This window comes from Saprolegnia diclina (genome assembly GCF_000281045.1).
Source record: "Saprolegnia diclina VS20 unplaced genomic scaffold supercont1.22, whole genome shotgun sequence".
Classification (NCBI taxonomy): Eukaryota; Oomycota; class Saprolegniomycetes; order Saprolegniales; family Saprolegniaceae; genus Saprolegnia; species Saprolegnia diclina.
The window spans coordinates 374,059-401,821 of record NW_008246089.1 but is presented as its reverse complement, the minus strand read 5'-3'; the positions used below and the strand labels follow the sequence as shown (position 1 = coordinate 401,821).

The 27,763-nt window shown below is 60.0% G+C and overlaps 11 protein-coding genes across 12 annotated transcripts; 6 read left to right on the top strand and 5 right to left on the bottom strand.

The window, feature by feature from the left end:
* The first annotated feature begins 21 nt into the window (after positions 1 to 21).
* Positions 22 to 5,473, top strand: SDRG_07670 (hypothetical protein). Its single transcript, XM_008613519.1, has one exon. It carries the CDS (start codon positions 31 to 33, stop codon positions 5,314 to 5,316), a length of 5,286 nt encoding a protein of 1,761 aa, XP_008611741.1. The 5' UTR covers positions 22 to 30; the 3' UTR covers positions 5,317 to 5,473.
* A 334-nt stretch (positions 5,474 to 5,807) lies between these two features.
* Positions 5,808 to 6,929, top strand: SDRG_07669 (hypothetical protein; the record flags this gene model as incomplete). Its single annotated transcript, XM_008613518.1, has 1 exon — positions 5,808 to 6,929. One exon carries the CDS (start codon positions 5,808 to 5,810, stop codon positions 6,774 to 6,776), a length of 969 nt encoding a protein of 322 aa, XP_008611740.1. The 3' UTR covers positions 6,777 to 6,929.
* A 406-nt stretch (positions 6,930 to 7,335) lies between these two features.
* On the top strand, positions 7,336 to 9,045 carry SDRG_07668 (hypothetical protein; the record flags this gene model as incomplete). Its single annotated transcript, XM_008613517.1, has 1 exon — positions 7,336 to 9,045. The coding sequence occupies one exon, from the start codon at positions 7,336 to 7,338 to the stop codon at positions 9,043 to 9,045; it is 1,710 nt and encodes a 569-aa protein (XP_008611739.1).
* On the bottom strand, positions 9,038 to 9,687 carry SDRG_07667 (hypothetical protein; the record flags this gene model as incomplete). The annotated part of the gene is made up of 1 exon (XM_008613516.1): positions 9,038 to 9,687. One exon carries the CDS (start codon positions 9,685 to 9,687, stop codon positions 9,088 to 9,090), a length of 600 nt encoding a protein of 199 aa, XP_008611738.1. The 3' UTR covers positions 9,038 to 9,087.
* A 250-nt stretch (positions 9,688 to 9,937) lies between these two features.
* Positions 9,938 to 12,002, top strand: SDRG_07666 (diphthamide biosynthesis protein 2). Its single transcript, XM_008613515.1, has 6 exons — positions 9,938 to 10,000; positions 10,049 to 10,831; positions 10,878 to 11,112; positions 11,158 to 11,271; positions 11,324 to 11,473; positions 11,519 to 12,002. The coding sequence occupies exons 2-6, from the start codon at positions 10,240 to 10,242 to the stop codon at positions 11,925 to 11,927; spliced, it is 1,500 nt and encodes a 499-aa protein (XP_008611737.1). The 5' UTR covers positions 9,938 to 10,000; positions 10,049 to 10,239; the 3' UTR covers positions 11,928 to 12,002.
* A 627-nt stretch (positions 12,003 to 12,629) lies between these two features.
* On the top strand, positions 12,630 to 13,809 carry SDRG_07665 (hypothetical protein; the record flags this gene model as incomplete). Its single annotated transcript, XM_008613514.1, has 1 exon — positions 12,630 to 13,809. The coding sequence occupies one exon, from the start codon at positions 12,630 to 12,632 to the stop codon at positions 13,773 to 13,775; it is 1,146 nt and encodes a 381-aa protein (XP_008611736.1). The 3' UTR covers positions 13,776 to 13,809.
* SDRG_07664 (hypothetical protein) lies at positions 13,755 to 15,777 on the bottom strand. The gene is made up of 6 exons (XM_008613513.1): positions 15,565 to 15,777; positions 15,344 to 15,517; positions 14,688 to 15,294; positions 14,356 to 14,642; positions 14,159 to 14,304; positions 13,755 to 14,101 (listed from the first exon to the last, which is right to left on the bottom strand). The coding sequence occupies exons 1-6, from the start codon at positions 15,767 to 15,769 to the stop codon at positions 13,862 to 13,864; spliced, it is 1,659 nt and encodes a 552-aa protein (XP_008611735.1). The 5' UTR covers positions 15,770 to 15,777; the 3' UTR covers positions 13,755 to 13,861.
* Positions 15,778 to 16,411: 634 nt separating this feature from the next.
* Positions 16,412 to 19,755, bottom strand: SDRG_07663 (hypothetical protein). Its single transcript, XM_008613512.1, has 8 exons — positions 19,482 to 19,755; positions 19,093 to 19,427; positions 18,434 to 19,042; positions 17,516 to 18,382; positions 17,099 to 17,468; positions 16,870 to 17,051; positions 16,744 to 16,818; positions 16,412 to 16,694 (listed from the first exon to the last, which is right to left on the bottom strand). Exons 1-8 carry the CDS (start codon positions 19,720 to 19,722, stop codon positions 16,563 to 16,565), a joined length of 2,811 nt encoding a protein of 936 aa, XP_008611734.1. The 5' UTR covers positions 19,723 to 19,755; the 3' UTR covers positions 16,412 to 16,562.
* Positions 19,756 to 20,065: 310 nt separating this feature from the next.
* On the bottom strand, positions 20,066 to 21,425 carry SDRG_07662 (hypothetical protein). Its single transcript, XM_008613511.1, has one exon. The coding sequence runs from the start codon at positions 21,405 to 21,407 to the stop codon at positions 20,157 to 20,159; it is 1,251 nt and encodes a 416-aa protein (XP_008611733.1). The 5' UTR covers positions 21,408 to 21,425; the 3' UTR covers positions 20,066 to 20,156.
* A 593-nt stretch (positions 21,426 to 22,018) lies between these two features.
* On the top strand, positions 22,019 to 24,455 carry SDRG_07661 (STE/STE20/MST protein kinase; the record flags this gene model as incomplete). The annotated part of the gene is made up of 4 exons (XM_008613510.1): positions 22,019 to 22,460; positions 22,500 to 22,587; positions 22,628 to 24,338; positions 24,387 to 24,455. The coding sequence occupies 4 exons, from the start codon at positions 22,019 to 22,021 to the stop codon at positions 24,453 to 24,455; spliced, it is 2,310 nt and encodes a 769-aa protein (XP_008611732.1).
* Positions 24,432 to 27,638, bottom strand: SDRG_07660. 2 transcript variants are annotated; one of them, XM_008613508.1, is made up of 17 exons: positions 27,500 to 27,638; positions 27,329 to 27,456; positions 27,146 to 27,286; positions 27,002 to 27,103; positions 26,588 to 26,956; positions 26,465 to 26,536; positions 26,315 to 26,407; positions 26,043 to 26,269; positions 25,922 to 25,991; positions 25,725 to 25,876; positions 25,545 to 25,665; positions 25,384 to 25,497; positions 25,295 to 25,341; positions 25,090 to 25,249; positions 24,889 to 25,048; positions 24,717 to 24,843; positions 24,432 to 24,672 (listed from the first exon to the last, which is right to left on the bottom strand). In XM_008613508.1, the coding sequence occupies exons 1-17, from the start codon at positions 27,627 to 27,629 to the stop codon at positions 24,477 to 24,479; spliced, it is 2,409 nt and encodes an 802-aa protein (XP_008611730.1). In that variant the 5' UTR covers positions 27,630 to 27,638; the 3' UTR covers positions 24,432 to 24,476. The 2 variants fall into 2 exon arrangements, with proteins under 2 accessions (XP_008611730.1, XP_008611731.1); XM_008613509.1 differs by having other exon boundaries at positions 24,723 to 24,843.
* Between the last annotated feature and the right edge of the window lie 125 nt (positions 27,639 to 27,763).

Genomic DNA, 27,763 nt, shown 5'->3' with positions numbered 1-27,763 from the left:
TACCACGCTGCAACTGCCGCGGCACCGAGCATGAGCGTCGCGCCCGCCCGCCATCCGACGGCCGATTTGATTCCGATTGCACCACGAGCGCACCGCGCGTACTATGACGCGGTTGGTATCCTCTACGTACTTTCGTCTGTGGGTCTTAGCTTCTACTGCGTCCTCGTCATGGACCCGTACCTGGCAAGCGACTACTTTTGGCCGAATTTTCACGCGCTCAACGTGTCGACGCTCGTCTCGGAGATCTTCAACGTGCAGTTGGCGCTATTGCCGATGAATGCGACTGCCTTAAGCGTGGCACTGATGATGCCGGTGGCCGCGGTCGTCGACACACACACTGCATGTGCGGCGCCGTCGTACCCGCGCAAGCTCCTCTACGAGCGTCTCACGGGCTTGGTCGATGCCATCACGGGTCTTCGGCGTCTGGATGCGGACAAGGTGGCGTCCATGGCCACGCTGTACTGCTGGGTGGACTTGAACCGGCGCTGGGAACTCGCGCACACGCGCGCCCGGCAATCGCGCTGCGAACGCACCGATTTTGAAAACGCGGCCGTCGTCCTCGAAGCTGTCTTGCGCAACATTCCATTGAGCGACTGGCTCGAGGTGACCCAGAACCGGTTTGCGGTGCACGTGGCCGACCCAATTGCCCGCACACCACGTGGCGCGGCGTGGGTTGCGCAACTGAAGAACCACGAGTGGCTCTCGATTGACGACGAGGTCGACGTATGGCAAAGCCACGGTCTCTTCCGCTTTACGCTGCAGTACACCAACCGCATCCAACTCGGGCTCCAAGAGTCGATTCTAATTGAGAACGCGTTGGGCACGGCGACGTGGCTCGAGGTGAAGGCTCTTGCGGCCGCGACGCGCGTGCCGCTCTGGACGTCGACGTACATGAGCATGTGTCTTGCGAATGACTTTGACGCGATTGGCGCCAACCAGAGTCTGGTTCGCGGCACGTTCAACTACTTTGGCGACGTTGACTCGACCCAAATCGAAGTGTTTGACGTCGGGTACCCGCTGAGCAAGCTCTTCCAGGTCATGCACGACCAAGTTGGACCGCTCGCCAACATTGACCTCAAGTGGATAGCACCGCCGTCATCTCTCGTGACGCACCTTGCCACATGGCGCGTCGCGCTGCTCGAGCACTTGCACGCGAATGCAACGTCGGCGATGGCGACGATCGGCGCCATGACACTGGCGCCGACGCCGCAGCAGTGGGAAGATCCGTCCTTTGTCTTTTACGGCGGCAACCCCATGTGCGGTTTTGGCGAGCCGCTCATGTTTGTACAAAACGCGTTTGGGTTTGACGACGCGTGCTCGAGTCAAACGCCGTTTAACGTGCCCCTAAATGCGTTCAATGGCCTCTTTGCGTGGAGCGCGCTACGCGGAGAGGTTGGTGCACCGTGCGCACTCGAGCCAAGCTATGCGCGCGCCACGTGTTATGCGACCTTGTCGCTTGTGAATGCCACGTACCACGAGCTGCCACCGCTGCCCGAGGTCGGCGCTTCGACCCTTGCCGCGACGCAGGCGCTGAACCTCTCGCTCATGCAGTTTGTCGGTGACATCAACGGGTCTGCGATTCGCATCGAGGAGCTGCGACTGCTCGACGCGGACATTGCCTTCCACGGCTGGGTCATGGTCTACGACTGGCTTTTCCACGAGCGCGAAGCCATTTCATTTCAAGGCGACGTGCGCTCCTTAAACCTTCTCTCGCACGTGTATACGTGCTTGGCATCGCCGCGCGCGACGACCCTCTCGCTCACGTGGGCCAACTACCTGCGTCTCTGTGCGTACGTGTGCAGCGGGACATTGGCGCTCGTCGGCGGCCTCTCGCTCAGTCTCTTTGCCGTCTTGCGGCCCCAACATTGTCATTGGTTTCTCTTCAACCGCATCACAAGTGCGGTCTGGCTCAACCGCGGCATCCTCGGTCTTCGGAGTCTCGTGGCCACGCTCTGCCTCGCGACAGCATCGGTTGACGTGCATACGGATGGCGGGCTCCTGCACTTTGTGTCAGCCCCTCGTTCGGCCATAGCGTCGACGGCGCTAGCGGCCGAGACGACGTGGATCACGTATCTGCTGCACGACCTCTTGCAGCCGCTCGCGGGCTCGAGCCGGTACGCGCCCTTTAGCTCGCACCTCGCGTGGCTGTTGATTGCGACCTTGGACGTGGCGTCGCCCATCGACGTCACCGCGTCCGTCCACCGGTCGTGCTACATGGTCAACATGGACGAAATGATCTACTGCACGAGCGGCCTTGTCAGCATCGGCGCGCTGCCTCGGACCATGACGATTGTCAGCATCAATGTCGCGAGCGTCCTTGTCTGCTTTGGCCTTGGTTCTCTCTTGCTCGCGCCCGAGCCGCCGCCGACGATCGGTGTCCCCAACTTGCTCCTTCCCCCCGCGCTGTTGGCGTTTGCGCCACCGAATACCTTGCGCTGCCCGACCGGTGGTCTCTCCCTCGATCGCACGAGTGCCAGCATGGCCGGGCTCTTTGCGTTCGAAACCAGCGCGCATCGGTGGCTCTTTGACATCAAGCTCTGGCTCCTTTTTGAAAATGGCGGCTTTGCGCTCCAGCCGTCGCAATCGGCGGTCGTGCTGCCCGATGCTTGCTTTCGCCACGCGCGGCGCGCGTCGCTGCAGCGCCAGGCGTCGGTGCTGGGGCTGCATCGGCGTCAGCACCCGCGCTTGAGCAACGTGGTTCTCGCGCTTGGATTTGTCTACCTCGTCCTCTCGCTCGCCGGCAACGTCCTCTACTTGGACGTCGCGACAACCTACTTGGCCAACGACTATGGCTGGGCCAACTTCAACAGTAGCGGAACTCGCACCTTCCTCGCCAACCTCTTCAACCAACAGCTCCTCGTGACCACGTCCGGCAACCTCGAGCTCGATGCAGCGTCGAGCGGCGACCTCGACCGCGTCTATAATGAATCCGTGTCGTCGATCGTATGGAGCGAGACGCTGGCGCGCCGGGAGCTCTACCGACGAGACGTCCCGCTCGTTAGCATCGTCCAAGGTCTTCGTGACATGAGCCCGTGCAATATGCCGTGGATGTTTACCCAGTACTGCTGGCTCGACTTTGCACGCGAGTGGGAGCTCGCCAGTACAAGCAAGCGCCAAGCCCGATGCTTCGCTTCTCAGACAAGCAACGGGGCCGCGTACCTCGAGGCACCGCTTCGCAACCTCAACAATTGGGCCGTCTTTTACGACTGCTGGGGCGAATCGTTTGCGTTTGGTATCGCCAACGACCTCGCAAGCACGAGCCGCGGCCAAGCGTGGCTCTTGCGCACGACAGCGAACACTGACAGCATCGCGGACGAGGTGGCGTTCTGGCGCGCCTCTCAGATCGAGTACTTTTCGCTCCAGTGGCAAAACTTCAAGACCGTCGGTCTCCTCGACTCGCTCTCGATCGTGACGGCGCTCGGGTGGACGTTTCCGCTGAGCTTGAGCGCATCGATGGGCTCGATGCACCTCACGCAGCAGACGTCACGCAAAATGTACTGGGGCTTTGCCAGCGATCTCTGGGCGGTCGGTTGCAATGCGACTGCGGTTGTCGGTGGCAGCTTGCTCGCGTCGAGTGCTCGCTTTGCCTTTGCGAATCGCACGAGCGAGTCGCTCCTCGTGAGCAACCACACCCTGCCGACGCCCTTGACGATGGGGTTAGGGCTTCTCCAAGCGACCCTCGGACCCTTCAACGCCATCGACATGGAGTACGTAGAAGTACCCGCCCGGCTCCGCGCGATCTACGGCGCCTTGTCTTCGCTTGTGACGGAGCTCGTCATGTCCAACCTGACGCTGCAAGCTGCGTACTGGGCCTTGCCGGTGGCGCCGAGCATGAGTGGTGTGCCCCTCGCCCTCCTCGCGTCACCGAACGTGACGACGCACGGCGGCAACCTCCTCTGCGGCGACGACCAGCCCACGTACACGCTCTCGTACGGCCTCGATTGCTTCTTTGGGGTCCAAAATATGTGCCACGCGTCGTTCTTCGACAGCCTCAAGCCGTCGCCGCGGCAGCTGCTCTTTGCGACGCTCGCGTACACCCAAGTGTTTCCGACCCAGTCGTTCCAGCTCGTGTGCGATCTCGACATGTACAAGCGATCGGTCTGCGCCGACAACTACCATACGATCCAAACCTTTCTGCGGGAGACGGGCATCGATGCGCAGCTCGGTCCGCACCTCTTGGCCGCCGTCGCCGACATTCGCTCGCTCCACATCCGTATCGTCCAGTACCTTCGCTTTCAGCCCATGGCGCCATTGCAGCTCTACCAACAACCGCTTTTGCCGCTAAACGACGATCCTGGCTGGCATTTCTACGGCTGGAGCTACGTGTTTGATTGGATGGCGGGTCTCCGTGACGTCGTGTCGTTTCAAGGGGACGACGGCCAGGTCACGACCATCTCGTCACGGTCGTCGCCGCTGACCATGGCGCCGGTGCCGGGCGAAATTCCCGAAACCCTCTCGTTTCTCTTTCAGTGGTGTGTGCGCTACATCACGATGGTCTTCATCGCACTCGCTGCGCTGCTCGTTGTCTCGGGGATCCACGAGCGTGGGCACATTGAGGGGCTCAACCTCCTCGAGCTCAACCGGATCGTCGGGCATGTGTGGGTCGGCCGCTTCTTCCTCGTCATTCGCAGCATCACGGCGTTTTGGCTCCTTAACACGAGCACGCTCCAGCTCGTCCAAGTTGGGTCCGGCACGCGCTTTGTGTCGCCGCCGCTCCCGTGGTACAAGACGGTGCTCGCGGGCGCCGAGACGACCTGGTTTGTCTACGTCCTCAACGACATGTGGAGCTGCGTCACGCTGCAATATACGACCGCGTACGCCTACAAGAGCGCGCTCGTGGCGTGGGCCGTGGCCGCCATCTGGAACACTCTCTCGCCGCAAGCACATGTGGCCACGCTAGCTCGAAGATGCCGCTATATCGATATGGACTTGCAGCTCACGTGCGAGAGCGGCGTCGTGCAGATCGGTGACGCCAACCGACTCGCAATCGGGTTTCTCATTGGCCTGAGCAGCGTCGTGCTTTGCTACGGGCTCGAGCGGCTGTGGTCGCCGCATTTACCGCCGCGCGAGGTGCCCACGACGCTCCTGAACGCCTCAAGCTACTACATGCTCGACTTCTCCGATTGGGTCGTCCACGATGAGTTTTACTTGGACAAGACGTCGGCACTCATGGCCGGCATCCTCGCCCTTGAGCGCAACGGCCATCTGCACATTTTGGATGTCAAGTCGTGGCGCTACTTCCATGTCCGCTTGTCGGCGGCTTCGAGCGGCAAGCACGAACGCATTCGGCGTGCGATTCCGCTGAGTCGACTCTAACATACACAATGTGTTCACCGCGGATTCTGCACCATGTACACCTCGTCCAACAGAATCGTTCGCATTTGGGGCGACGGACCATCGGGATGCGCGTCAGGAGCGAGACGGAAAGCCCATCTAAGTTGCGATTCTAGTACTAGTACACTTTGAATCCGTGCAGTGGTGCTATGCAAGTGTGGACAACTTGCTTGACCAGCGCATGCGACAGGCGAGTTCCGAAACGGCGGCCGATGTGGACCGTCCGATGGCCGTCGACTGCACGTGATGACAACACGTGACCAGCAAACCGTTAATAGTTCACAGTTGATACGATGAAATAGACCAATGTCGAAGGTCTCTCCATGTGCCAGCTCTCAACATGGGCAAACAGACGATCCAAGACAAAGGGCAAGGCTTTGTGGCTACTACTGTTTGATATACCACCCACTATACCATACAGATGCCGAGTTGTTTGTGGCAGTCGTTGCGTCCGCCAATCACAAGAGTCGAAAATGGCCCGTAAGACGAAGCAGCCTGCGTCCGATGCGATCTCGGAGGCGATCGAGGCAACCTTTCCTGGCGCGAGTGTGCAGAGCAAGCGCGAGCTCTGCTCTCTCTGGGCTGGCTACGGCAGCATCTACCAGGTGCTCCTCTCGAACGGCAATGCGGTCATCGTCAAGTCCATTACGCCGCCGCGTTCCAACTCGGTCTCGAACCAGCGCAAGCTCCGGTCGTACGAAGTCGAAGGCTACTTTTACGCGCAGCTCGCGTCGCAGTCGCTCGCGCGGGTGCCTGCGGTGCATGCAATCGAGCGGTACGACGGCCCGAGCTTTTGCTTTGTGCTCGAAGACCTCTCGGTGCCCTTTCCCGACAATACGTACTCGCTGCAAGGCGACTACTTGGACGCGGCCCTCGACTGGCTCGCTAACTTTCATGCGTCGTACTGGAATCACGCCAATGACGATGATGGCGTCGGGCGCGATGGCGGCTACTGGTACCTAGCGACGCGCCAGGAAGAGCTCGCAGCCATGGGCAACGACGGCCTCGCGACCAAACTCAAGGCGCAGGCTGCTGCGATTGACGCCAAGACGCGCGATTCGCAGTACGAGACGCTCTTGCACGGCGACGCCAAGTCGGCCAACATGCTCTGGAAAAAGGCCTCGGACGGTAGCATCTCGTGCGCGTGGGTCGACTTTCAGTACGTGGGCCAAGGCCTCGGCGCCCGCGACCTCGCGTACCTCCTCTGCTCGAGCACGAGTCGCTCGGCGCTTCGGAACTTGGATGCTCTCCTGCAGCGCTACTTGGATACGTTCTTATCGGCCATAGCGCATCTCGGAAAAGACGCCCACAGCTACAACTTGGCCAAGCTCAAGGAGCACTTTTTATGGTGCCTCCTCGACTACGTGCGCTTCATGGCGGGCTGGGGCTTCTGGGGCAACTACGACTGGGCCATTGCCGAGACCAAGCACTTGCTCGCATAGAGACAGAGCCATTTGAGAGGAACATGATGGTTGCTACCAAGTTTTACTGTGGGTTCAAGTACGAGCAGCCGCTTGCGGTGTCGAGATCGACGCACCACGATCGCCAAACGGGACCTCGCACGTTACCACGCTGCCATGGCAGCAGAGCTTGCGTGGATGGCTGACGACAACTGCAACGTCCTACCCACCGTCGTATCCTAGTCCGAGAGCATATCGTCTCATTGGTGCGAATGACTCCAGAGCCAACGGGCGAAGGGTGTCGTGGTAAGAAACAAAATGCACGCGCGTCAAGCACCCATTGGGCGTCGAATCAGGCGACTTGCGCATCCTTCCGTAGCGCGACGACAGTCTTGAAGCGAGCAGCTGTTTGAACTTGACTACATGCGGACAGTTGCAGTATCCGAGCAGATCTGAGTCCTTCTGAGATTGTCCATCGGTGGCGACAAGTTGGACCATGATGCGTTTTTTGCAAACGTCATGGTCCAACAGCTCGGATACGCCAGAATACTGGGACGATCACCGACTAACTTGCTTTCATTCGACTTTGCACTTTGCCCAAATGGACTCGATGTACGCGGCCTTCGACAGCAAGAACGAGCACACGCGCAGCCAGCACTGCTGGACCACCAATTCGTCGTCGATTGGCGGCGACGAGCCATGTCCCGTAAAAGAGGTTGGTGCCCACCTCGAGGTGGTACAGACGCTACGCGCCCACGACCGGCCAAACCTTGCCACGAGGCAGACACTACCACCACCACCACCACGGTGTGCCTCGATACGCGCGTACTACCGCCGCCACCGCCGTCCACTGCTCTGGCTTCTCCTCTACACACTGGGCAACGCGGCGGCCTTTTGCTCCAAGACGATGCAGTACCCCAAGGACGCGGTTGTCGGCTACGGCCTCACGATCGCGCGCGGGTGTGCGCAGGTTGTCATGCTCAACAGCCTCCTCGTGCTGCTTCCGTTCTGCCGCTGCATCTTTGCTCTTCTGCGGCTCGTTCCAAGCCTCGCGTACTATGTGCCGATCGAGCAAGCCATGGTGTTCCACAAGCTCTCGGGTATCGTGCTCCTCCTCGCAGGTCTGCTACATGTCGGCGCGCATGTGGCCAACCTTGTGTTCTTTTATGCCCTCCCGGTACCCGCCGACGCAGACGCATCGTACGTCAAGGCGCTCATCCCGCTGCTCCGTGACGCGACAGCGTGGCCGCCACTCAGGAAGCTGTGCGCCTCACTGCCATTTTGGACGGGCGGCGCGATGCTCGTCATCATCCTTATCGCCGTGCCATTGGCCGTGCTGCCATGCGTCCGGCGGCGTCACTTCAACGTCTTTTGGTACAGCCACCTCATGTTCTTACTCTTTCTCGTTTTGCTCTCGTTTCATGGCGCCACGTCATGGTTCAGCACGGCCCAATCGTATCTCTGGATCGGGCCGCCGCTCCTCATATACCTCGTCGAGCGGCGTGTACGCATCGCCAAGCGCGCGGTCGACGCTGTCCGCATTTCGGACGTCGTTCATTTTCGCGACACGCTGCGCCTACACCTCGTCAAGCCCAAGGGGTTTACCTTTGTGCCTGGCATGTTTGTCTACGTCAACATCCCGAGCCTCGCAGCGTGCGAGTGGCACCCGTTCACACTCACGTCGGCCCCCGACGATGCATTTCTCTCGCTCCACATTCGTGTCACCGGCGACTGGACGTTGGCGCTCTACCACCGCGACCTTCATCCGAACGACATGCTCTTTCTCGATGGACCCATCGGGACGCCAGCGGTCGCCTACCGCGACTACTCGACGATCGTGCTCATCGGCGGCGGCATTGGTATCACGCCGTTTGTGTCGATCCTTCGAGACCTTCTCCACGTGTGGAACCGCCACCAGTGCGCCGCATGTGACCACCTCGTGCACCCGCCGTCGTGCGTGACGCAGCGCGTCCATGTGTTCTGGGTCGCGCGGGAAGAAGAGTCGTTCGAGTGGTTTCACGACACAATGCAGGACGTCGCGCGTCTCGATGTCAACGGCATTGTCGATGTGCAGTGCTTCTTGACGGCCAGTGACGCAATGACCGTCACCTCGAGCGCGCGGCACGTGGTGCACCGCGGTCGCCCAGCGTGGCCGACGATTTTTGAGGCCTTGGCGGCGGCGCATGCCGACGACACGGTTGGCGTCTTCCACTGCGGCGCCAAGGCGATGGCGCGCGACGTGCAAGCCATTTGTGACAGCTACAGCGATGCGACGACCCACTTTGCGTTCCACGCCGAGCAGTTTGAGTAGCAATGCAATCATCTTTCAATAATGTATCGAACTATCACAGTATCAACTCCGTTCGAGCGGGACGTAGACAAGGTGGCGGTCGTTTTGACGCGTTGCCAGCGTGTGGAGCAGCGCGAGCATGTCGAGAGAGAGCTGTCGGCGCTCGGACGCAATCGCGCGCCGCTCCTGCTCGAGCGACGCCGTCGGCACGGCCGTGTACATGTACTGTTTCGGGAGCGGCTTGGCTTTAAAGACTCGCTGCCGCGCCGCCAAGGCTTGAAGCGCCTCAACTTTGGCCTGGAAGCGCGCTTGGTACCGCTGGCCGCGCTCGGACGTATGGAGGTTGGGCATCCGGCCCTTGGTCGAGTTGGTACTACCACGGGCATTGGAGCTCGTCGAGCCCGTGTTGGTCGCCTTATCGACCATGGGCACAAGCGTGCGCTCGAGCGTGAGGATGTCGTGGTGGTGGGTAATGGCTTCGCCGTTCGCGGCCAGCGAAATGCGATCGTAGCCGCGAAGGGTGAGGAGCGACCGCTTCCGAGCTGCGTGCCACTCGTCGTCTGTTCGGTCGGCGCCGAGGTCGAGAGGCGCGGGGCAGAGACCGCCCATGACCCAGCGGCAGGCAAATGCGACGCTTGCGCAGAGGGACGCGACGCACGCCATTTCTCAAAGTCGACCGACCATGCGTGCGTGCTGGCGGCTCGCAACGCAAGATCTGTTGATCGGTTGGCGCGCTGATTGGTCCGTTGGATCCATTGACAGGCTAACCGCACGCCACCTAAACCACAATTGCGTTGCTTTTGTTGGCAGCGGGCCGACAGTCACATTCAAGAGCTCGTAGTGTCATTACCAGCGCGATCTTCCTTGTCTGTATTTACCGATATCATGTCTCGGTGCTATGTACAGATGATGCTTTGGTGGTTGCCCTGGTCGTCGGCATCCATCTCACGGCCCAATGACTACCGTCTATGCTTTGGTAGAGCACATAGTGGGCGTCTCCAATACATGTTGTCGCATCCTGTAGACGTCCGGGATACGAAACCAATCATGTGACCACCAAGGTAGAGCGGCGCCAGGGACATCGTGAACCAGCATAGCGCCGTTGAAGGCAACGGCTACGATTGCGTGGGGTTAGCCACGCGGAAAGGACATTCATTGGTGGTCACGGCGCGGATATTTATCCAATCACGTGCAGGCATCACAATTTCGAGCTCGATGGCGTCGACCGGGTTTGCCGTCGACGATGGGTCGCGGGCCATGCAGCAGACGATCGAGATCCACTACGACGACGTCGTCCTGAGCTCCGCCGACGTCGCTGCCTTCTACGACGTCCGCGCCACGGCCGCAACCATCGCCGCCAACGGCTACCGGGCAATCGCCCTCCAGTTCCCCGACGCGCTCCTGCCCGACGCGCAAAAGGTGCAGTCGCTGCTCAAGGACGCGCTGCGCGGCCACGAGCTCAACCGCCTCTTCGTGCTTGGCGACACGTCGTATGGCAGCTGCTGCGTCGACGAAGTGGCCGCGCAGCACCTCAAGGCGGACGTCGTCGTGCACTATGGCCGCGCGTGCTTGAGCCCGACGTCGACGCTGCCTGTGATCTACGTCTTTGGCAACGCGCCGTGCGAGATCAACCAGGTGTGCGATGGCCTCGAAGCGACTTTGCGCAACCTCGAGGCGCCGACACGGGTCGTTGTCATGTACGAGCCGTGCTACGCGTACCTTGCTGCGTCGATCACGTCGGCGCTGGCCGCACGCCACACCGCCACGTCATTTGTCTGCAGCGTCATGCGTACCATGTACATTCCAGGTACACTTTCGACCTTGCCAATGTCGTATGCTCACGCCATGAACAGGCGCCCCGACGACCGACAACGAGGCGACGACGACGACGATCGGCGGCATGACAGTGCCGATGGCCGCGACCGAGCTCTTTAGCGCGTCGACGACGCTCCTGTACATTGGGAAGGAGACGTCGCACTTGACCAACATCTTGCTGCGTTGCGGTGAGACGCCGTGCTTCTCGTTCAACCCGACGACGCAGGAGGCGCGGCGCGAGGGCGGAGGGATCAATCGCACGCTCAACCGCCGGTAGCCACGTGCATGCTTGAACGCATATGGATCGTATGGCGGTAGGTACTTTCTCGTGCAGCGCGCCAAGGAAGCGCAGATCATTGGCATCCTCATGGGGACGCTCGGCGTCGCCAAGTACCTCGACGTGGTGCACACGATGCAAGACTTGATCGCCAAGTACACTCATGAACGCACTGTCCAAGTATCCAATGGATATATCCAATCGTAGGAGCGGGCGCAAGTCGTATACCTTTGTCGTTGGCAAGATCAACGTGCCCAAGCTCTCGAATTTTGCGGAAATCGACCTCTTTGTCCTTGTCGCGTGCCCGGAAAACTCGCTCTTTGACAGCACCGACTACTTTAAGCCCATCATTACGCCGTATGCAATACTCCCACATCGGAAATGCCTCTAAACCGTGCGTAGGTACGAGCTGCAACTGGCGCTGGACGACGACGCCGAGTGGACAGCGCAGTACAAGTCGGACTTTGAAGAGGTGCTGCCGGCCCTCGAAGCCACCGCCGCAACCATCGAAGATGCGCCGGTCTCGGACGAACCCTACTTTTCGCTTGTTACTGGCACGTACATGTCCAGCCGCCATGGCGCCGCTTCGGACGACGACGAGCATGAGGACGACGAGAATGACGCTACGACAACGGCGCTGGCTACCAAAGACGGCAAGAGCCAGCAACTGTCGGTGTACAAGAGCGAAGCCGCCGAGTTCCTCCAGACGCGCGAGTACCGCGGCCTCGAGCCCCGCCTCGGCGAGACCGCCCCCCACGCTGCAGTCCAAGGCGCTCTAGGCATCGCGCGCGGCTACGACCACGAGCACTAGATTCCTCATCCATCAATATATCGTTGACCTTTCAAGTTGATATTTGAAAGAAAAGATTCATAAATCAAAATCGGTTCTCGATGAAGATTGTTATCATCCAATGCTGTGGGAAAATTGCCCTTTGTCGAGAGGCAAAGACCAGCGCGAGATTTCCACAAATCAAGAACGACTAGCAAAGCGTCGTTCAATAGAACATGCTCGCATTTCAATTCATATTTCGGGTCGCTCCATCCCTCCACGCCCTTGGATCATCTGCGTCCTTCCCACCACTCCCACCATAGCTGACGGGCGCCAAGATACTCTTGTTTGCTCACAACCTCGCAAGAAGAGGACCACGAACGTTCTTCGCTGACCGGCCCGCCTCACGAGCACCGTCAGTGTGGGCGAGCTGGCAGATAATCTGGGATTCCAAAGCCATTCGCTCGGAGTTATTCGGTGGATAGCTGCATCTGAATAACGCTTTTGGCTTGCGACGGAGAATTTGCCTTTATCAAAGAAGCCACCGTCTCAGAAGGAATACGCATTACTGGGCTGCGGACGGACCAACCGCACTCCAAAGTCTCTTGGGTGTAGGTTGCCGTTCGGATTACAGAGCGTAGCTTTCTTGCTATCACACAGAATTCTTGTTGGTGCTTCTCCGCCAACCGTCAACCGACGCGCATTGAGACGGCCACATTGCTTGTCGCCACAATGCAATTTGCCATGCGTTTGGCCATCAACTGGCTCGCTCCCTTTGCGCTTGCAGTGGCCGCGATCGACGTCCCGGTCGACGTCGGCGTTGGCTGCGTCTACGACAAATCCACCGTGTACCCGAGCCCTATGGACGACGGCGTGGCCGCCTTCTCGTGGACTGTCTCGAACGCGACGGCGTCGTTCTTCCGACTGCATTTTGACGACTTTGCTCTGCCGCCCAACGACTATGTCCGCCTCTCGTCGCTCGAAGTTGAGAGTACGGAGCTTCCCGTGCTGCTCTTTGGCCGCAACTACTCGGGCTCGTTTGACGCGCCGGCGATTGCGACGAGCTACCTCCGCGTCGAGCTCTACACTCAACAAACCACCAATACGACGGGCACTTGCTATGGGTTTCGGCTCGGCTCGTACAACACCGAGATCGAACGTGCTCGCAACGAAAGCATTTGCGGCAAGGATCGCTCGGTCGACGCGGTCTGCCTCGAGGGCAACCCCGTCGTGTCCCAGAAGGCCAAAGCGATCGCGCGGCTCGTCATTCGGCGCAAGAACCAGCTCTTTGGCTGCACCGGCTGGCTCCTCGGCTGCGAGGGCCACCTCATGACCAACCACCACTGCATCTTTGACGCTGTCGACGCCAACAATACGAAAATCGAGTTTTTGGCGCAGGCCAAAGCGTGTCCCGGCCCCGACGGCCCCGATGTGTGCAACCGGCCACTGTCTTGCCGCGGTATCGAGTACACGGGCGCCATTACGTTTGTTGCTACCAACGTCGACCTTGACTACACCCTCCTCAAGCTCGACACGTCCGTGGCGACGACGTACGGGTACCTCAAACTCCGACCGGCCGGTCCCCGCCTCGGCGAGCCGGCGTACCTCGTGACCCACCCCATGGCGTGGGGCAAGCGCATTGCGTTCAAGGACGCCAAAGGCACAGCGCTCCTCCGCGTCGGCTCGGATTCCGAGGTGAGCTACGACCTCGACACGCAGAAAATGTCATCCGGATCGCCCGTGCTTTCGTATCTTGACCACTCGGTCGTCGCCCTCCACCACGCAGGCTACGTCTTCTGCCCCAACCTCGGCATTATGAGCCACCTCTTGCACAACGACTTGGCCAAGCGCCAGATTCTGCCGAGCTACTGCGACGACAAGAAGGGCTAGCATGACTAAGATATGCCTAGTTGTCAAGCACACACTTGTTGTTTCCAATGTCGGTATATGTGGGTAGCCAGACAGAACATGTACACCTACGACTTGCGGGGGCGGAGGCGGGCGCGGAGCTCGCCGCTGTTCATCTCGGCCATTTCGCGCGAAACGACGTCGGCCATGTTGATGCCGCGCGTGAGCCCGTCGTCGGCCTCCGCGAGCATGCCCGAGAGCACGCGCTTGGCGTAGCCTTCGCTCGTGACGGGCGCCGAGCTCCCAAAGCCAATCGCGAGCGTAAAGTTCATTTTCGGAAGCCGCAAGACCACTTCTTGCTCGTCAATCTAGCACACATATTTCGAGATGAGACATGAATCCTTGAACAAGGGATAGGGTTGTACCGAGACGACCGACGCGCCTTCGGCGAGGTCTTCCGTGACGCTGCCATAGTACGTGGCAAACTGGCGCGAGCCGTCAAACGCCTCTTCGTTCATGTAGCGGACGAGGTTTTCCCGGGCCTCGGCATCCAGATACGACTGGTACTTGCCTAGTTGCAGCCCATTTCACAAAATAAACTCCAAAAATCCACAAACTGTACCTTCGTCGCTGGCCGTGTAGAGCGACACGAGCAGCAGGAGCTGACTCAGCTGCAAGACAAGCGACGACGCGTCCGTGGACGGGAACGTGTTGAACGCAAACTCGACCATGATGAGGATCTTGGCCTTGAAGATCAAGGGCACATTTGTCTTCCAGACCAGATACGGCAGCGTCGGGTAGTACCACGCGTAAAACTGGTAGTGGAGCGTCCGCGCAAAGCAAATGCCCACAAAGTTGATCGCAAAGAGCGACGTGACAATGCGTTCGGCGCGGATCGGCTGGCGGTCGCTACAATTCCTAAGTACCTTGGCACCACAGAGAAGACGGACGTACGTGAGCGAGAAGGGGTTGTAGAGGAGGTAGCGCCAGCTACCCGAGGCAGCAAAGTAGTACTTTTGCAAAAAGAGCGCCAAGAAGAACACGTGGCAAACAAGCAGCGTGATCGAGAGGCCCTTGGAGACAAAGACTTCTTCCGAGAGGAAGCGCCAATTGACCGTCCACTCGTACGTAAAGACACGGCTAAACTCAAACGCTTTGGTGACGTAGCTCCACCAGTTGTGGTTGAGAAACGGGAGCGCGAGGGCGACTTGGACGGCGGCGCAGATCGAGAGATACCCGACCGTACGAAGGAGGCCGGACGACTGCAGGAGAAGGAAGAAGACACCAGGTGCGAAGAGAAGCACGTTCATCTTGATCGAGACAGCGAGACTGTAGAGCACGCAGCCATACCGCCACTGCTGCCGGCAAAAGAGGTAGATGGCGAGGAAGAGAAACATCATGGCCACGCCGTCGTTGAAGAGGCGCAGCATGTAGATCGAGTGGAGACGCTTGGACGTACACACGAGCATGGCCGTCCACGGCGGGCACATGCGCGCGCGGTAGAAGATCGCAAAGATCGTCGCGACCATGACGAGGTAAAAACCGAGAAAGATGTATTGCGCTACGCAGCAGGAATACGCCATGACGGAGGACGAGGTGGACGATGGTACCGAGGCGGATGTTGGCGCCGTTGTTGGTCACGCTGTGCAGCAGCGAAAAGATGTACACGTGGCCCGCCGGGTACACGAGCGGGCCGGTGCCACCGCGGATCTTGGCGTAGTCGCGTTCGCCGCCCTTGAAGAGCTCGACCTGCTCCATGTAGGCCTTCCAGTCAATCTCCGTGTCTACATAGTGCATGAGAGCTCCAGCCGCGTGCACTTGGGCGACGTACACGGAATCTTTTGGATGATGGCGTAGCCCAAGCCGGCTTCGAGGAGCAGTAGAAAGGCAGCCATGTACTTGAAGTAGCGGTAGCTCCACAGAATGTCGTACGCGAACGAGAGCGCGCGGTTGAGGTTCGAGACCTTCTTGACATCCTTGTCGATGCGCGTCGCGCGCTTCTCGCTGCGCAGCTTGGTCGCCCGCTGCTGTGCCATGACCGTCGAAAAGGCAAAGTGAACCATTTCAGGGGCCAGCTGGCTTCGACTAAAAACACGCCATTTTCGAGACAGGCCGACTGACCACTTGCAAAACGACTATGCAGCCGCACGCCCTCCGCCGCCTCTGCGCAACTGAAGCCTGCACAAGACTATCTCGATGCATTGACGAAGCGTTCCGTGCCGTCGCCAGTAGCAGCGAACGCAACCCCAACGAAATGTGCTCGACCTGAGGGTTAGGTGGCGTGCGAATAGACAGACCAATGCGCGTGTAATGCTTCTTGGCGGAAGAAGTTTTGGCGTATCCTTGTGACACATGCAAGCAAACTTTGCCGCCACATGCGCCAGCACCGCCCGTATACGAATGAATATATGGCACGTCAGCGCTGCCGGCCACGCGAAGTCTTCTTCGCTCCAGCAACACTAGCGCTCCTGGCTTGGCCACGTGGCACGCTCTCAAAGGCCCTCGCCTTACAACAGCGCAGTTGGGCAAACGCCATGCAAGAAGACTCGCCGCTGCTTCCGTCCCCCCGGATCCTCGACATCCGCGGCGCCGCCATGGTCCGGCCTCCGCCACCGGCAGCAGCCCCTTAGCCGCGTCAAGCCAACGCCGGGCCAATGCACAGGCACCGGCAAAATACTCCGCGAATGAAATATGCGCAGGATACGTCCAGGACGACGACGCATCGCGCATGACGGCGACTGTAAACGGCAAGGTCGCCCTCGTGGCACAGCGCACGGCCAAATGCTTGGGGCAAGGCGGCAAGGTTGCAAGGTCGAATTGGTGTTGGGGTTAGGCGTCGGCGTCCGTCTTCTTCTTGAATTGTCGCTTGGCCTTTCCGAGCTCGCACATATTTACGTTGTGGGCGAACCGCAGCGAGCAGAGGCTTTCGCCTGTCGACTCGATCGTCGGCGAGAGGTTCACCTATCCTCTCGATGAAGCGTCGTCCGATGTCTCCACGAGTCGTACGCACCATCATGAGCGTCTTGCCGTCGCCCGACAAGCAGCTCTGTAATAAATACGTCAGCTTGGAGTTGCGAAATGGCACCTAACCGCACACTGTAGTGAGACCCGACTCGATGGGTTTGAGGTCGTGTACGTGGCTGTTTTTGAGTGCAATCGCGTTGAAGACGTCGGTGAGCGCGCTCAGACTCTTGTTGATAGCTTGCGCTTCCTTGAGTCGCTCGCCGGTCGCGCCGGACCGCGAGATCCGCTCGCTGCCTGCCAAATCAACGAGGTTCAACCGTCCTTCGAGCACGACACCTTGCTCGTCGTTGGTGCCTACATCCACCAGGTTGGTGCCCGAACATGTAGGATCAAGCAAGCACCCTTGAGATAGAGCGAAAAGACGCTGTGCGAGCGCGACGACTGCTCGTTCATGTCGGTGGCCGCAACGCTTCGGAGGCGCGATGCCCGCTCCATGAGGCCTTCGACGTCCCGCACGGCGTGAATCTCGACGAGCGTGAGGTCGGGCACCGTCACGCCGCCGTGCTTCTCGAGCATCTTGATCGATAGCGACTTTTGCGCATCTTCCTTCTTGGCAAGGAGGTCGCGGACGGCTTCGTTGTAAATCTCTAGGAACGACGCGTGGAGCGTGTAGCGCCACCCGGCCTCTTGGTTCTTATTGCACTCGGCCAAGATCTTTTCAATCGAGCGCGGGATGATGCCACGCATATGGCCGTTGCCACTGCCTTGCATCTGCATATATGCTCAGAACCACATCACAGAGCGCAACAATGCTGTACCGTGTGGGTCTTGCCCGACCCGGTTTGGCCGTACGAGAAGAGACACACTTGGTACCCGTCAATGGCCGACTGGACAAACTCCGAGACCTCGTCAAAGACCGCGTCCTGGCCTGTCACGGGGGGGAAGACGCGGTCAAAGGAGAAGCTGTGGGTCTCCTTCTCGCGCTTGATCTTCATGGTCACGCCGTCGACGTCGCACTGGATCGCCGACTCGGTGGCGGGCCCGTCCGACGGCAAGAACGGCCGCGTGCGCGCAAAGACCCGGACGTTGCCGCGGAGCTCTTGGATCGTGTTGTGCAGCTTCCGGCGCAGCATCTCGCCCTCCTTGACCTTGGCCGTGAGCTCGGCGATCGCCGCATCCTTGGCTTCCATTGTCTGGAGCCCGGTAGTCGTCGCTTCTTTGAGCCGGAGCTTGAGCACATCGGCTTCGCGCTGGGCCGTAATGAGCGCGGCCATCTCGACCATGTTTTGGTGCTCCTGCGTTTCGTGCCACTTGGTCTTCCACGTGTGGAGTTCGCTCTCGAGGCTCACGTTGGCCTCGCGCAGCGCCTCCATCTCGATCGCGAGTGCTTGGGCGGCTTTCGTCTTGTCGGATTCGAGCTGCACCCGGTCGGCTTCAAACTTGGCCTTGTCGCTGCCGTGTTGAGCGAGCAAGCGCTCCATCTCGGACCGAATGGCCTTGGACTCGGCGTACACGGCCATGAGCTCCTTCTGCGACTCGCGTTGCTGGGCCTCGAGCACCTGTCGGACGCCCTTCTCGGCAAATGCAATGCGTTCTTGCTCGGCGAGCTCAGCTTTGGCGATCGCGCACGCCTCGGTCGACTCCTTGGCGAGCGCGATGGCGTCAACTTTGGCCGCTTCGCTGGCCTACGTTCCCATCCTTCGTTACCATATGATCGTTGGGACTGGGGAAGGTACCTCGAGCGCGCTCGTGAGGCGCTGGATCGTGGCCGACGTCTCGGCCGACGACTCTTCAATGGCCTTGCTCTTGACCTCGATCGACGCGAGCTTCTCCGAGAGCGCTTTGTTTTCGTTGGCAAGACGTTCGTTCGTGCTCATCGCAAAGGCTTGCATGTCGCGCATGCTCTTGAGCGTCCCGGACGCGTCCTCTTCCTTGCGCGTCAACTGCGCACGCACGAGCGCGAGGTCGCTGACTGCCGCGTCGCGCTGAGCCTCCAACTGGACCTTGTCGTTCTGGAGAGCCGCAACGCGGAGGTCGTGCTCGGCACGGAGCTGTTCGAGCTGGGCCGCGACCTGCGACCGCTGCGTCGACAAGGTCACTTTACTCGCGAGCTCGTCCTGGAGCTTGGCGCCAACGTCGTGGGCTTGCTTTTGGAACGCTTCCTTCTCCTTGATTGCACCGTCAAGCGCGTGCTTGAGCTCGTCGAGCTGCGCTTGGAGACTGTCGACAATGTCGCTGCGCGCCGCTTCGTTTTCTCGGATGCGAACCAAATCTTGCTTGGCCAAGCTCGTCTGCAGCACCATCGCTTGGTCGAGCTGGACCGCCTCGAGCTCAAATTTCTTGGCCTATCGAGAAGAACGCATGGGATGTGATGCGACGAGATGTAGCGTCGGACCTGCTCTTCGAGAGTCCGAAGCAGCCCACGGAGCTCGGTCACAGTCGCCCGTTGCTCTTCGCAGCGACCCTTGTAGTCGAACGGTTTTAGCTTGGTGCGTCGCGGCTTGGCGACATCGTCGATACGGCCGAGGTCTGGCATGACCTCGTTGAAGCGCGCGGCCACCGACGGCAGAGACGCACTCGTCGGCACCTCGGTTACCGCGTCCGGTGGTGCGTCAAGCGCTCCCCGTGAAGCGCTGCGCGTCGATGGCGTCGCCATTGCGCTGGGCGGCTTGAGGGACGACCGTGGTCGCGGCAGCGATCCGGCCTTCTTCTTGATCGAGCCCTCGCCAGCTACGACATACAATAAGAACCGAGAGTCATTCGATGCATTCCATTGAAAGCTACCTGCGTTGGCAGCGCGGTCGTTCTCGTCTTGGTTGGAGAGCGCCTTGGCGATCTTGGATGGCACCGGCAAGCCGGACTTGGCCACGCGCGGAGGCTTGAGACCGCTTGGTCGACGACGCGCGTCGCTGCTACCGAGGTTGGGGCTCTTGGCAGGCGGACCCGCGCTACCGGCGTCGCAGGCCGCGTCTCCGATGACGAGCGGCTCCATGGCCTCCCGCGGCCGCTTCGAGGACGTCGCCATGCTCGCGTGCTCTGTCCAAGGTTGAAAACTCCGGTTCAAAAATTCAAAAAACCGCTGCTCGATTTTTAGCCAATCAGATTGCGCCAGAGACGCCGATTGACACTCGCCACCGTCTCCGCCACGGACGTTGCGGCCGGTAGCAAGGCGGCGGCGCGTCTGAGCTCCATGGAGCCATGCATCGGACGCTGTTCGAAGCCCATGACATGCGCAGCGTAAGCACGAGGTCATGGCCGATACAGCAAGCATGATGGGCTGCGCGAGGACGACGACCTTGCACGGGTTGCCGTGCTGCTTGACGTACGAGTGCATGTAGTAGGCTCGCTCGACGCCAACCTTTGCTAGCAGCCAGCAAGAAACGACACGTTATGCATTATCAATCGAGTTAGCGCTAACGGAGGCAGTGCCACATGGCCTCGGTAGCGCGCGCGGACGGCTCAGCCCCAGAACGCCGCGACGATGTCATCGTCGAGCTCCACATCGCTACCGTCCGTCGACTCGGGCACGATAGGTGTCAACGTGACCGCCCGCAGAGGGGTCGTCGATGGCGTTGGCGTCGGCGTTGGTGGGCGCGGGCGGCGCGTTGCCTTCGGGCGCTTCGTGGTCTTGTTCGGTGGCTTGGTCTTGGTCGGCGTTTTGGTCGGGCGCACGATGGTCGGGTACGACACGCTCTCTGCCACGTTGCATGTGCCGGCACCACCGACGCCGCGCTGGAGACGAATGTCGCCGCCTTCGCCCCAGTCGGCACCCCACGAATTGCGGACCTTGAAGTAGGGCAGTCGGTACTCGTCGTCCGTCGTACCGTAGCCGACCGCGAGCACTGCGTGGTCGGAGCGCACATCCGGGCACGCCGAGATGACGCCACGGACGTACAGGCGCCACACGTCGTTCTCGCCGGCGACACTGACGCTCACGGGCTGCACGCGGAGCTGCGTCTCGAGCGCCGACTCGCCAGCAATGCTGATCGTCGCGCCGACGGCGAGTGCCACGGACGAGTTGCACGTGGCGTTGCAGGTCCCCGTGTCGCCCGAGAGACCCGATGTGTACGGGAGCGCCGACGACGAACACAATTGCGGCTGTTGCGACACGATCCAGTCGATCGCGCCCTCGACGGTCCCGCCGTTGCAGCCGTCCGAGCCGTCGTTTTTCGAGCAGCTCGTGACTTGCTGGGCCGAGATGTCGGGCAGGACGCCGGTCGCAATGCAGTGCGCCGACGCCACGACCTCGGTGGCTGCAAACGCCCAGCAGCTGCCGCACGCGCCTTGGTTCTTGGGCGGAAGCACGCACGTCGTTGTCATGTTGTTGTATGTCGTCCAGTCGACCATGTCGGTGGCGTTGCCAACGTCCCGGTCGACACCCGGCACGGGCGACGCCGTCGGCATCGGGCCCGAGACGTACTTGGCAAACTCGGCGTTGTTGAGCAAGGCAAACTTGGTCAAGTGGCTAAAGGTTGCGTGTGGGTTGGCGACGCGCAGCTCGGGCACCTTGTCCTTGGACGCCTTCAAGCGCGCGAGGAGGTTCTCATTGGACTCGGCGCCGACCATCGACGCGCGGAGACGGCCGTCGTTGCCAAACGTGCTTTGCCAGCGCGACAAGTCCCGTGTGAGCTCCCGTCGCTCGGCGTCGGAAATATCGAGCCCGTAGATGGCCGTCGCCGCGAGCAGCAGCAGCAGCGAGACACAGTGCATCGGATGCCAAGAAGAAGCGCAGTTGAAAAGTGAGCTGCACGCAAGAGGCGGCCACAACTTCAACGTAAAGACTCGGTGACAACCAACACACGTGCGGTGCAGCACCGCGTCGACGCTGCAAGGTCATAGAACGCAGTGCCCTGCGAGCCTCCTAAACGAGTACAAGTACGAGCGACTTGAGTAGCCAGCTGGCGTTCGCTCGGGGCGTGTGATGGTGGGACGTCGCCTCGTCATGCTCAGCGGGCAAGATACCGCGATGGTCGCTCGACCTGTGTTAAGGGCGTACGTAAAGACACTGCGATCGACTTGATCGTAGCCGTCACGCACCGGCGTCATCGGGTCGGAAGCGGTTGGCGACAGAAGGCCAACCTTACCGCCGTTCCTGGTGTGCGTTGGTCAAGAGCTGATCCCGTATGTGTGTTACCACAGTAGGCCTCCTTGAGCCATCTTGGTTCAAGGACATCGTGGCTCGGTTTGGCTGCGCTCTGTGCGCGATCGTCCACCAAACACTGTTGCGACCTAGATTCTGTTTGAAACAGAGTCTATCTGCGGTGTACGAAGTTCGAAGTTCGGAGCCCAAGAAGTTGTTGCGATCTTCCGAAGCGGCAACGATGGGCATCGAGCAGGTGCTCGCGACGATGGGCTTGAGCCCGGGCGACCCAGAGACCATCTTTGACATTCACTCGCGCGAAGGCGCTGGCGCCTTTGGCCGCGTCTTCCGCGCGACGTGCCGCAGCACGCAGCGCGAAGTCGCCCTCAAGGTCATCCCGATTGCGCTCAAGCCAGGGCAGCACGGCGAGGACGTGGAGAACGTCCGGCGCGAGATTGAGTTTTTGCGCGAGTGCGACCACCCGAACGTCGTGGCTTTCTACGACGCGTACTACAAGGACGGCGCGCTCTGGATCGCCATGGAGTATTGCGGCGGCGGGTCCGTCGGCGACATCTCACGCCAGCGCCGCCTCGTCGAGCAAGAGATCTCGATCATTCTGCGCGGTGCGCTGCATGGCCTCGCCCATCTGCATGCGAAGAAGAAGATCCACCGCGATGTCAAAGGTCCATTCACTTGTGCGTGCGATGTCTCATGGGCGGTAGGCGGCAACATCTTGCTCACGGCGGACGGTGATGTCAAAATCGCCGACTTTGGCGTCTCGGCGCAGCTTCGCGACACGCTGTCGCGCCGGTACGACCCATGACGAGAGGCCAGAGGTGACATATCGTAGTGGCACCTTTGTCGGCACGCCGTACTGGATGAGCCCCGAAATGATCCAAGACTGCGACTACGACTACAAGGCCGACATTTGGAGCCTCGGCATCACGGCGATCGAGCTCGCCGACCAAAAGCCGCCTCTCTTTGAAGAGCACCCAATGCGCGTCTTGATTCAGATCCCGCGCAACCCCGCGCCGCGGCTTCGCCAGCCCCACGAATGGTCGTCGGTCTTTTCCGACTTCTTAAAGTACTGCCTCAATAAGGCACCGGCAGATCGACCGTCGGCCATCGACTGCCTCGCGCATCCGTTCATCACCAACTGGCAAGACGTCGCACGCGTGCTTCCCGATGGTCTTTCACCTGCGGCGCCAACAACCACACCAACAACAAAGGAGGCACTGGACAAGACGGGCTCAGTCCTCGACCCCTCGGCCACCCCAGTGCAGTCGCAGGGTGAGCAGGCCTACGTCACGTGCACGCAAGAGACGATGCTGCCAAGCGTCCAATCGATGCCCGATGGCGCGGCGTTGGCAGCCGACGACGCTGGTGCTGCAGCTACGACGACGGCGACACTCGTGACGCCAAGTGAGAACTTTATCGGTGCCCCGTTCGAAGTCGCCCATGACGTCTGCGTCAAGTACAACTCGTACCGGGCCCAGTACGAAGGCGTGCCGACGCACTTGATCGCGCTGCACGACCAGTTTGGCCTACCGTTGGACGCCATGCGGTGCAGCAGCAAACTCCCAAACGACTTGGTGCCGTGTTTGCTGCACATGCTGCGTCGCGAGCTGCTTGCGCGGAACGGCGCCAGCAGCAAGTACATTTACCGGTCGTCGCCCGACCACGGTGAGATCCACGCGGCCAAAACCGCGCTCAACGCTGGTCGCTTTGACGTCAAGCAGCACAGCGACCCGTTTGTACTGGCCAGTCTTCTCAAGCTCTGGTTCCGCGAGCTACCGACACCGCTGCTCCCATCGACGCTTCGCCCGCACCTCGACCGCCTCGCGGCCTGCGCGACGCTCGACGAGAGCAATAAACGCGATGCTTCGATTACGGCGGGCCGTGCAACCGTCAACGAGTGCGCGCTCGGTCTTTTACGGGCGCTGGACGCCCAGACCCGGTCGGTCTTGGAGTGGCTTCTCGACCACTGGCTCGAGATTGTGCTCCACACCAAGACCAACCTCATGACTGCCCACAGCCTCTGCATCGTGTGGGCCCCGAATTTGTACCGGCTTGACGACGCCACGTCGCCCATGGAGGCGAGCAAGGTCTCGAACCTCGTCGCGCTCAGTTTGCAGGTGTGTCTAGCGTGGCGTGACACACATCTGTCGATGCGCCGCGCCAACGCCGGCATCGCGTCGGCGCTCGCCTTTTCGCCGCCGTCGACGCCAACACCTCGCATTGCCGAGCCTCTCTTTGACGTGCGCACGCCGCTGCTCAGCGTTTTGCGGCGCAGTGTCGACGACGTCTTGGCACGTGTTATCGACCCGATCGATGAAGCCGCGCTGCGTCAGGCGCAAGAGGTTCTCTGGTCCGTGCTCCGCCTCCACGCCCGGTCGAAAAGCGAGCGCGACTTTGCCGACAAGCTCCTCAAGCGCAGCGTGGCCGTGACGATGCCAGCGTCCTTGCGCGACGTGGCGCGATTTGTCATCATGACACTCGACCTCGAGGCGTTTCAAAACGCGGTGACGCACCATCGATCTGTCACGATGACACTCCACCAGGTACGCCATTCGCACCAAGGAACGCATGTGAGAAGTCATGTACCCTAGTTGAGCGAGCGCTATCCGTGCCTAGCAAAGCATACCGCGCTTCCATGCTTCTCAAATGCAAGTATATAGGACAATAAGAATAGAGACGACTCATTTGGCGTGCGGACTCATCGTGCGAAGCTGCTTGACGACAGCGTCAATGACCGTCTTCTTGAGCCCAGTGTCGACGGCCGGTGCCTTCTTGGCCTTGAAGAATTTGCTGGCCGCCGGCGTCATGTCCTTGTACTTCTCAAGCACCGCGATCACTTGGTCGGGCATCACGTGTGTGTACTTGCCACCGCTGCGACTAGACACGGTACATCGCCCTCTCGTTCTCGACAAAGAATGTACTTGAACATGCTTGCGTCGACGCGCTCAATGTCGTTCGACACGATCAAGTCGACGAGCTGCGTCAACGGCAAGAAGCACTCGCGCAGCTGCGTGACGTTGCACGTGTTGGCGAATTGCATGAGCGCGTCTACACTCATATGGATCTACTCGAGTAGAGATCAGAGCGCCGCACCCAAGCTCCGCTTGAAATGGAGCAGCGCTGGCATCGTGATGCGCTTGATGGTCGGCCCCACAAGCACCTGCTCGAGCGCCTTGTTGATGTGGATGCAAGATGCAAAATGCACGGCCTCTCGAATCGGCACGGGCAGCGTCGCCAGCTGCGAGAACGACGCCTACGAAGAAACAGGTAGCAGCGCAAACGATCGAGTCGAACCTGGAGGTAGTGAATGAGGTCCGACATGCTCGGGTCGGCTTGCGCGTTGACGTCCGTGGCTGTCCAGTTGACAAAGTAGAAAGAGCCGATGAGATCGTCGATCTTCTTGACCATGAGCTCGCACACCATGTCTTGGGATTTGGTCGATGTATTCTCAAACCTACGCGGCCGGGATCGAACCACCGACCACCTGGTCACAACGCACTTTTTCTTGGCGACCGCCGCGGTTGCTTTTGGTGGCACCTTGGCCGTCTACATTCGCCATGAAGCTCCTACGTCCGTGTGTATCATTACGTGGGGTGGGAACCGAGTGCGCTGCTCCCACGCGTCAATGTGCTGGGTCACGAGGGCACTGAGGACGTCGCAGGCGCTCGAGAGGTACGAGGCATTTGCCCCCGTAATGACCGCCTAATACGAAGCTGTTGAAATTCACACGGATGAATAAAGCGAGGGACCTGGGAAATTTGAAGCTCGTCGTTGCGCTCAATGTGTTCGTTGAGAATGCCGCTGAGCTCAATCATAGCGTCCCACGTCTCGTCCCGGACGTAGTAGCCCCACTCGGGGATGTTCAAGTGCCTAATAGTGTACATGACAACATGTACAATTTACAAAATAGATCTGAAAAATCAAAATACCACTCGAATTCAAACATGGTCGTCACCATATCGTGGACTTCGCGGCAGCCGCGGTGCACGACCGACGTGAACGGCAGGAGCACGTTGCCTTTGGCATCGGCGGTTTGGAGGAGCTCGTCGCGCCGGCCTTCGAGGCCGCAGAGCGCGAGGTCCTACGTTCTGCTCACCACGAGCAGCGGAGCATCGAGGTGTCGTACCTGACCGAGACGGTTGCGCGTCGTCATAACTTGTTGGAACGTGTCTTGCTTGAGAATGTCCCGTAGTTTTCTGCATAAAATACCGTTTTTTTCGAGTGGACATTATTGTCAATATACGTACGTTTTCATGTCGGCGGCCATTTTCTTACGGTAAAAGTCGCCGGTTCCGCGGAAGGCGTCAAAGATGAGCGACGTGTTGAACTGGTGCACGTCGTTGCCGAGCACGCGGGCGCATAAAATTGCATTGCGCTTGATGTCGAGCACGACCTTGGGCGACGGCAGCTTGATGAGGAGCGCCATTACCAGCCCGCAGAGGCTCTGCAGCACCGAGAGGCAGGCCGCGTGCACCTGCATATTCCATGCGTACACTACTCCATCGAACGAGCAGCGTACCTCGGCTTTGGTGAGGAGCGTCTCGTTCGAGTACGTTGCGAGCATCTTCTCGAGGCAAAATGTGCCGACGAACCGCTTGAAGATGTCGTCGTGCTAGGCGCATAACCAATATTGTCTATATGTCTATCGACAATATTCTCCATCGCGCACCTGGGTAGCAAACTTCTCGGGCGAAATCGCGCCAATATCACCAGCCAGAAACGCTGAAAACTGCAGCTGCGGCTACAAGAGCCAGCAAGATACGTCAGTCGAGCCAAGAAAAGAGCTAGCGACCATGCGGTTGGTGTGGTAAAACGCGGCGAGCACCGGCGTCTCGTGGAGGCAGTCGTACACGTGCACGATGCGCAACATGGGCGCGAGGAGCCCGAGCGTCTTCTGTACGTAGTCGCTGTAGATGGCCTGGCGCGCGCGGATGCTATTGGCTTGGTCGGCCAAGTTGTCGAGGAGCGGAAGGCTGTCGTTCGTCGATAAAGGCGCCATGAGCAAGGTCTCTTCGCACGCCTGCATGGCCTGTGTCCCGAGCGGACTCGCTGCATGTCGGATCTCTTCGAGCCATGACGACGTCTTCTTGGTCGTCTCGTCGCGCAGCGTCTGCATCGTTGCGGACGTCCACTCGTGTACACGCCGTGCAAAGAGTCGCCCCTGCCGCCTGTCATGTGGAAGCGCAAGAGGAGGCGAAGGACGTACGTGGAAGCTGTTGACATCGCGGCGAATCGACTCAAGAAGCTTGAGCGCATGGTAGAACTTGGCCTCGCCCAAGTAGACGTCGACTTTGCGGGCCATTTGCACCTAGTGCAATCTGAGCCGGTGGATGCGAAAGCGAGGGCGGACGATGCGCTGGCACTGTGTGAGGCGCTCGATCGAGACGTCAATGTGCTGGCGCACGTCATGACATGTGCGCAGCGTCGCGTGGCCCTGCAGAACATCCGCGGTCGCGGTCTCGAGGTCCCGCGCGTACTGGTCCAAGTGCACCTACGCGGAAATGACGCACCGTGGCTGGCCATGGCGTCATGCCTGGAGCTGGTTGGCGTCGCACTTGATCTGCACAATCTCTTCGATCGACTGGACAAACTCCATGTAGTGCGAGCTGCACACGTCGCGGATCTCTTCCTCCTTCTCGGCCGCGTACCGGCGGAGGCAGTCTACATGCGTGCATATGGCATACTATCGTCCTACTCGCCGTACCGGCAAACGTGAGCTCCCATTGATTCTCGAGCACGGCTTGGATGCCGGGCGCGAGGCGCGCATGCGACTGCGCAATGTTCTGCACGAGGAGGTCGCACTCCTTGCGACAGCTGCTGCGCTCGTCCTTCATGCTTTTCTTCCTTTGTGGCTCTTCAAAGTCTAGCCATATCTTCCGGATACGCTGCTGCGATTCGCACAGGTAGTACCTGCCGGCGTGGCTTGCTCAATGCGACGAGTTTGTTCATTGATGGGCTATATGACAGC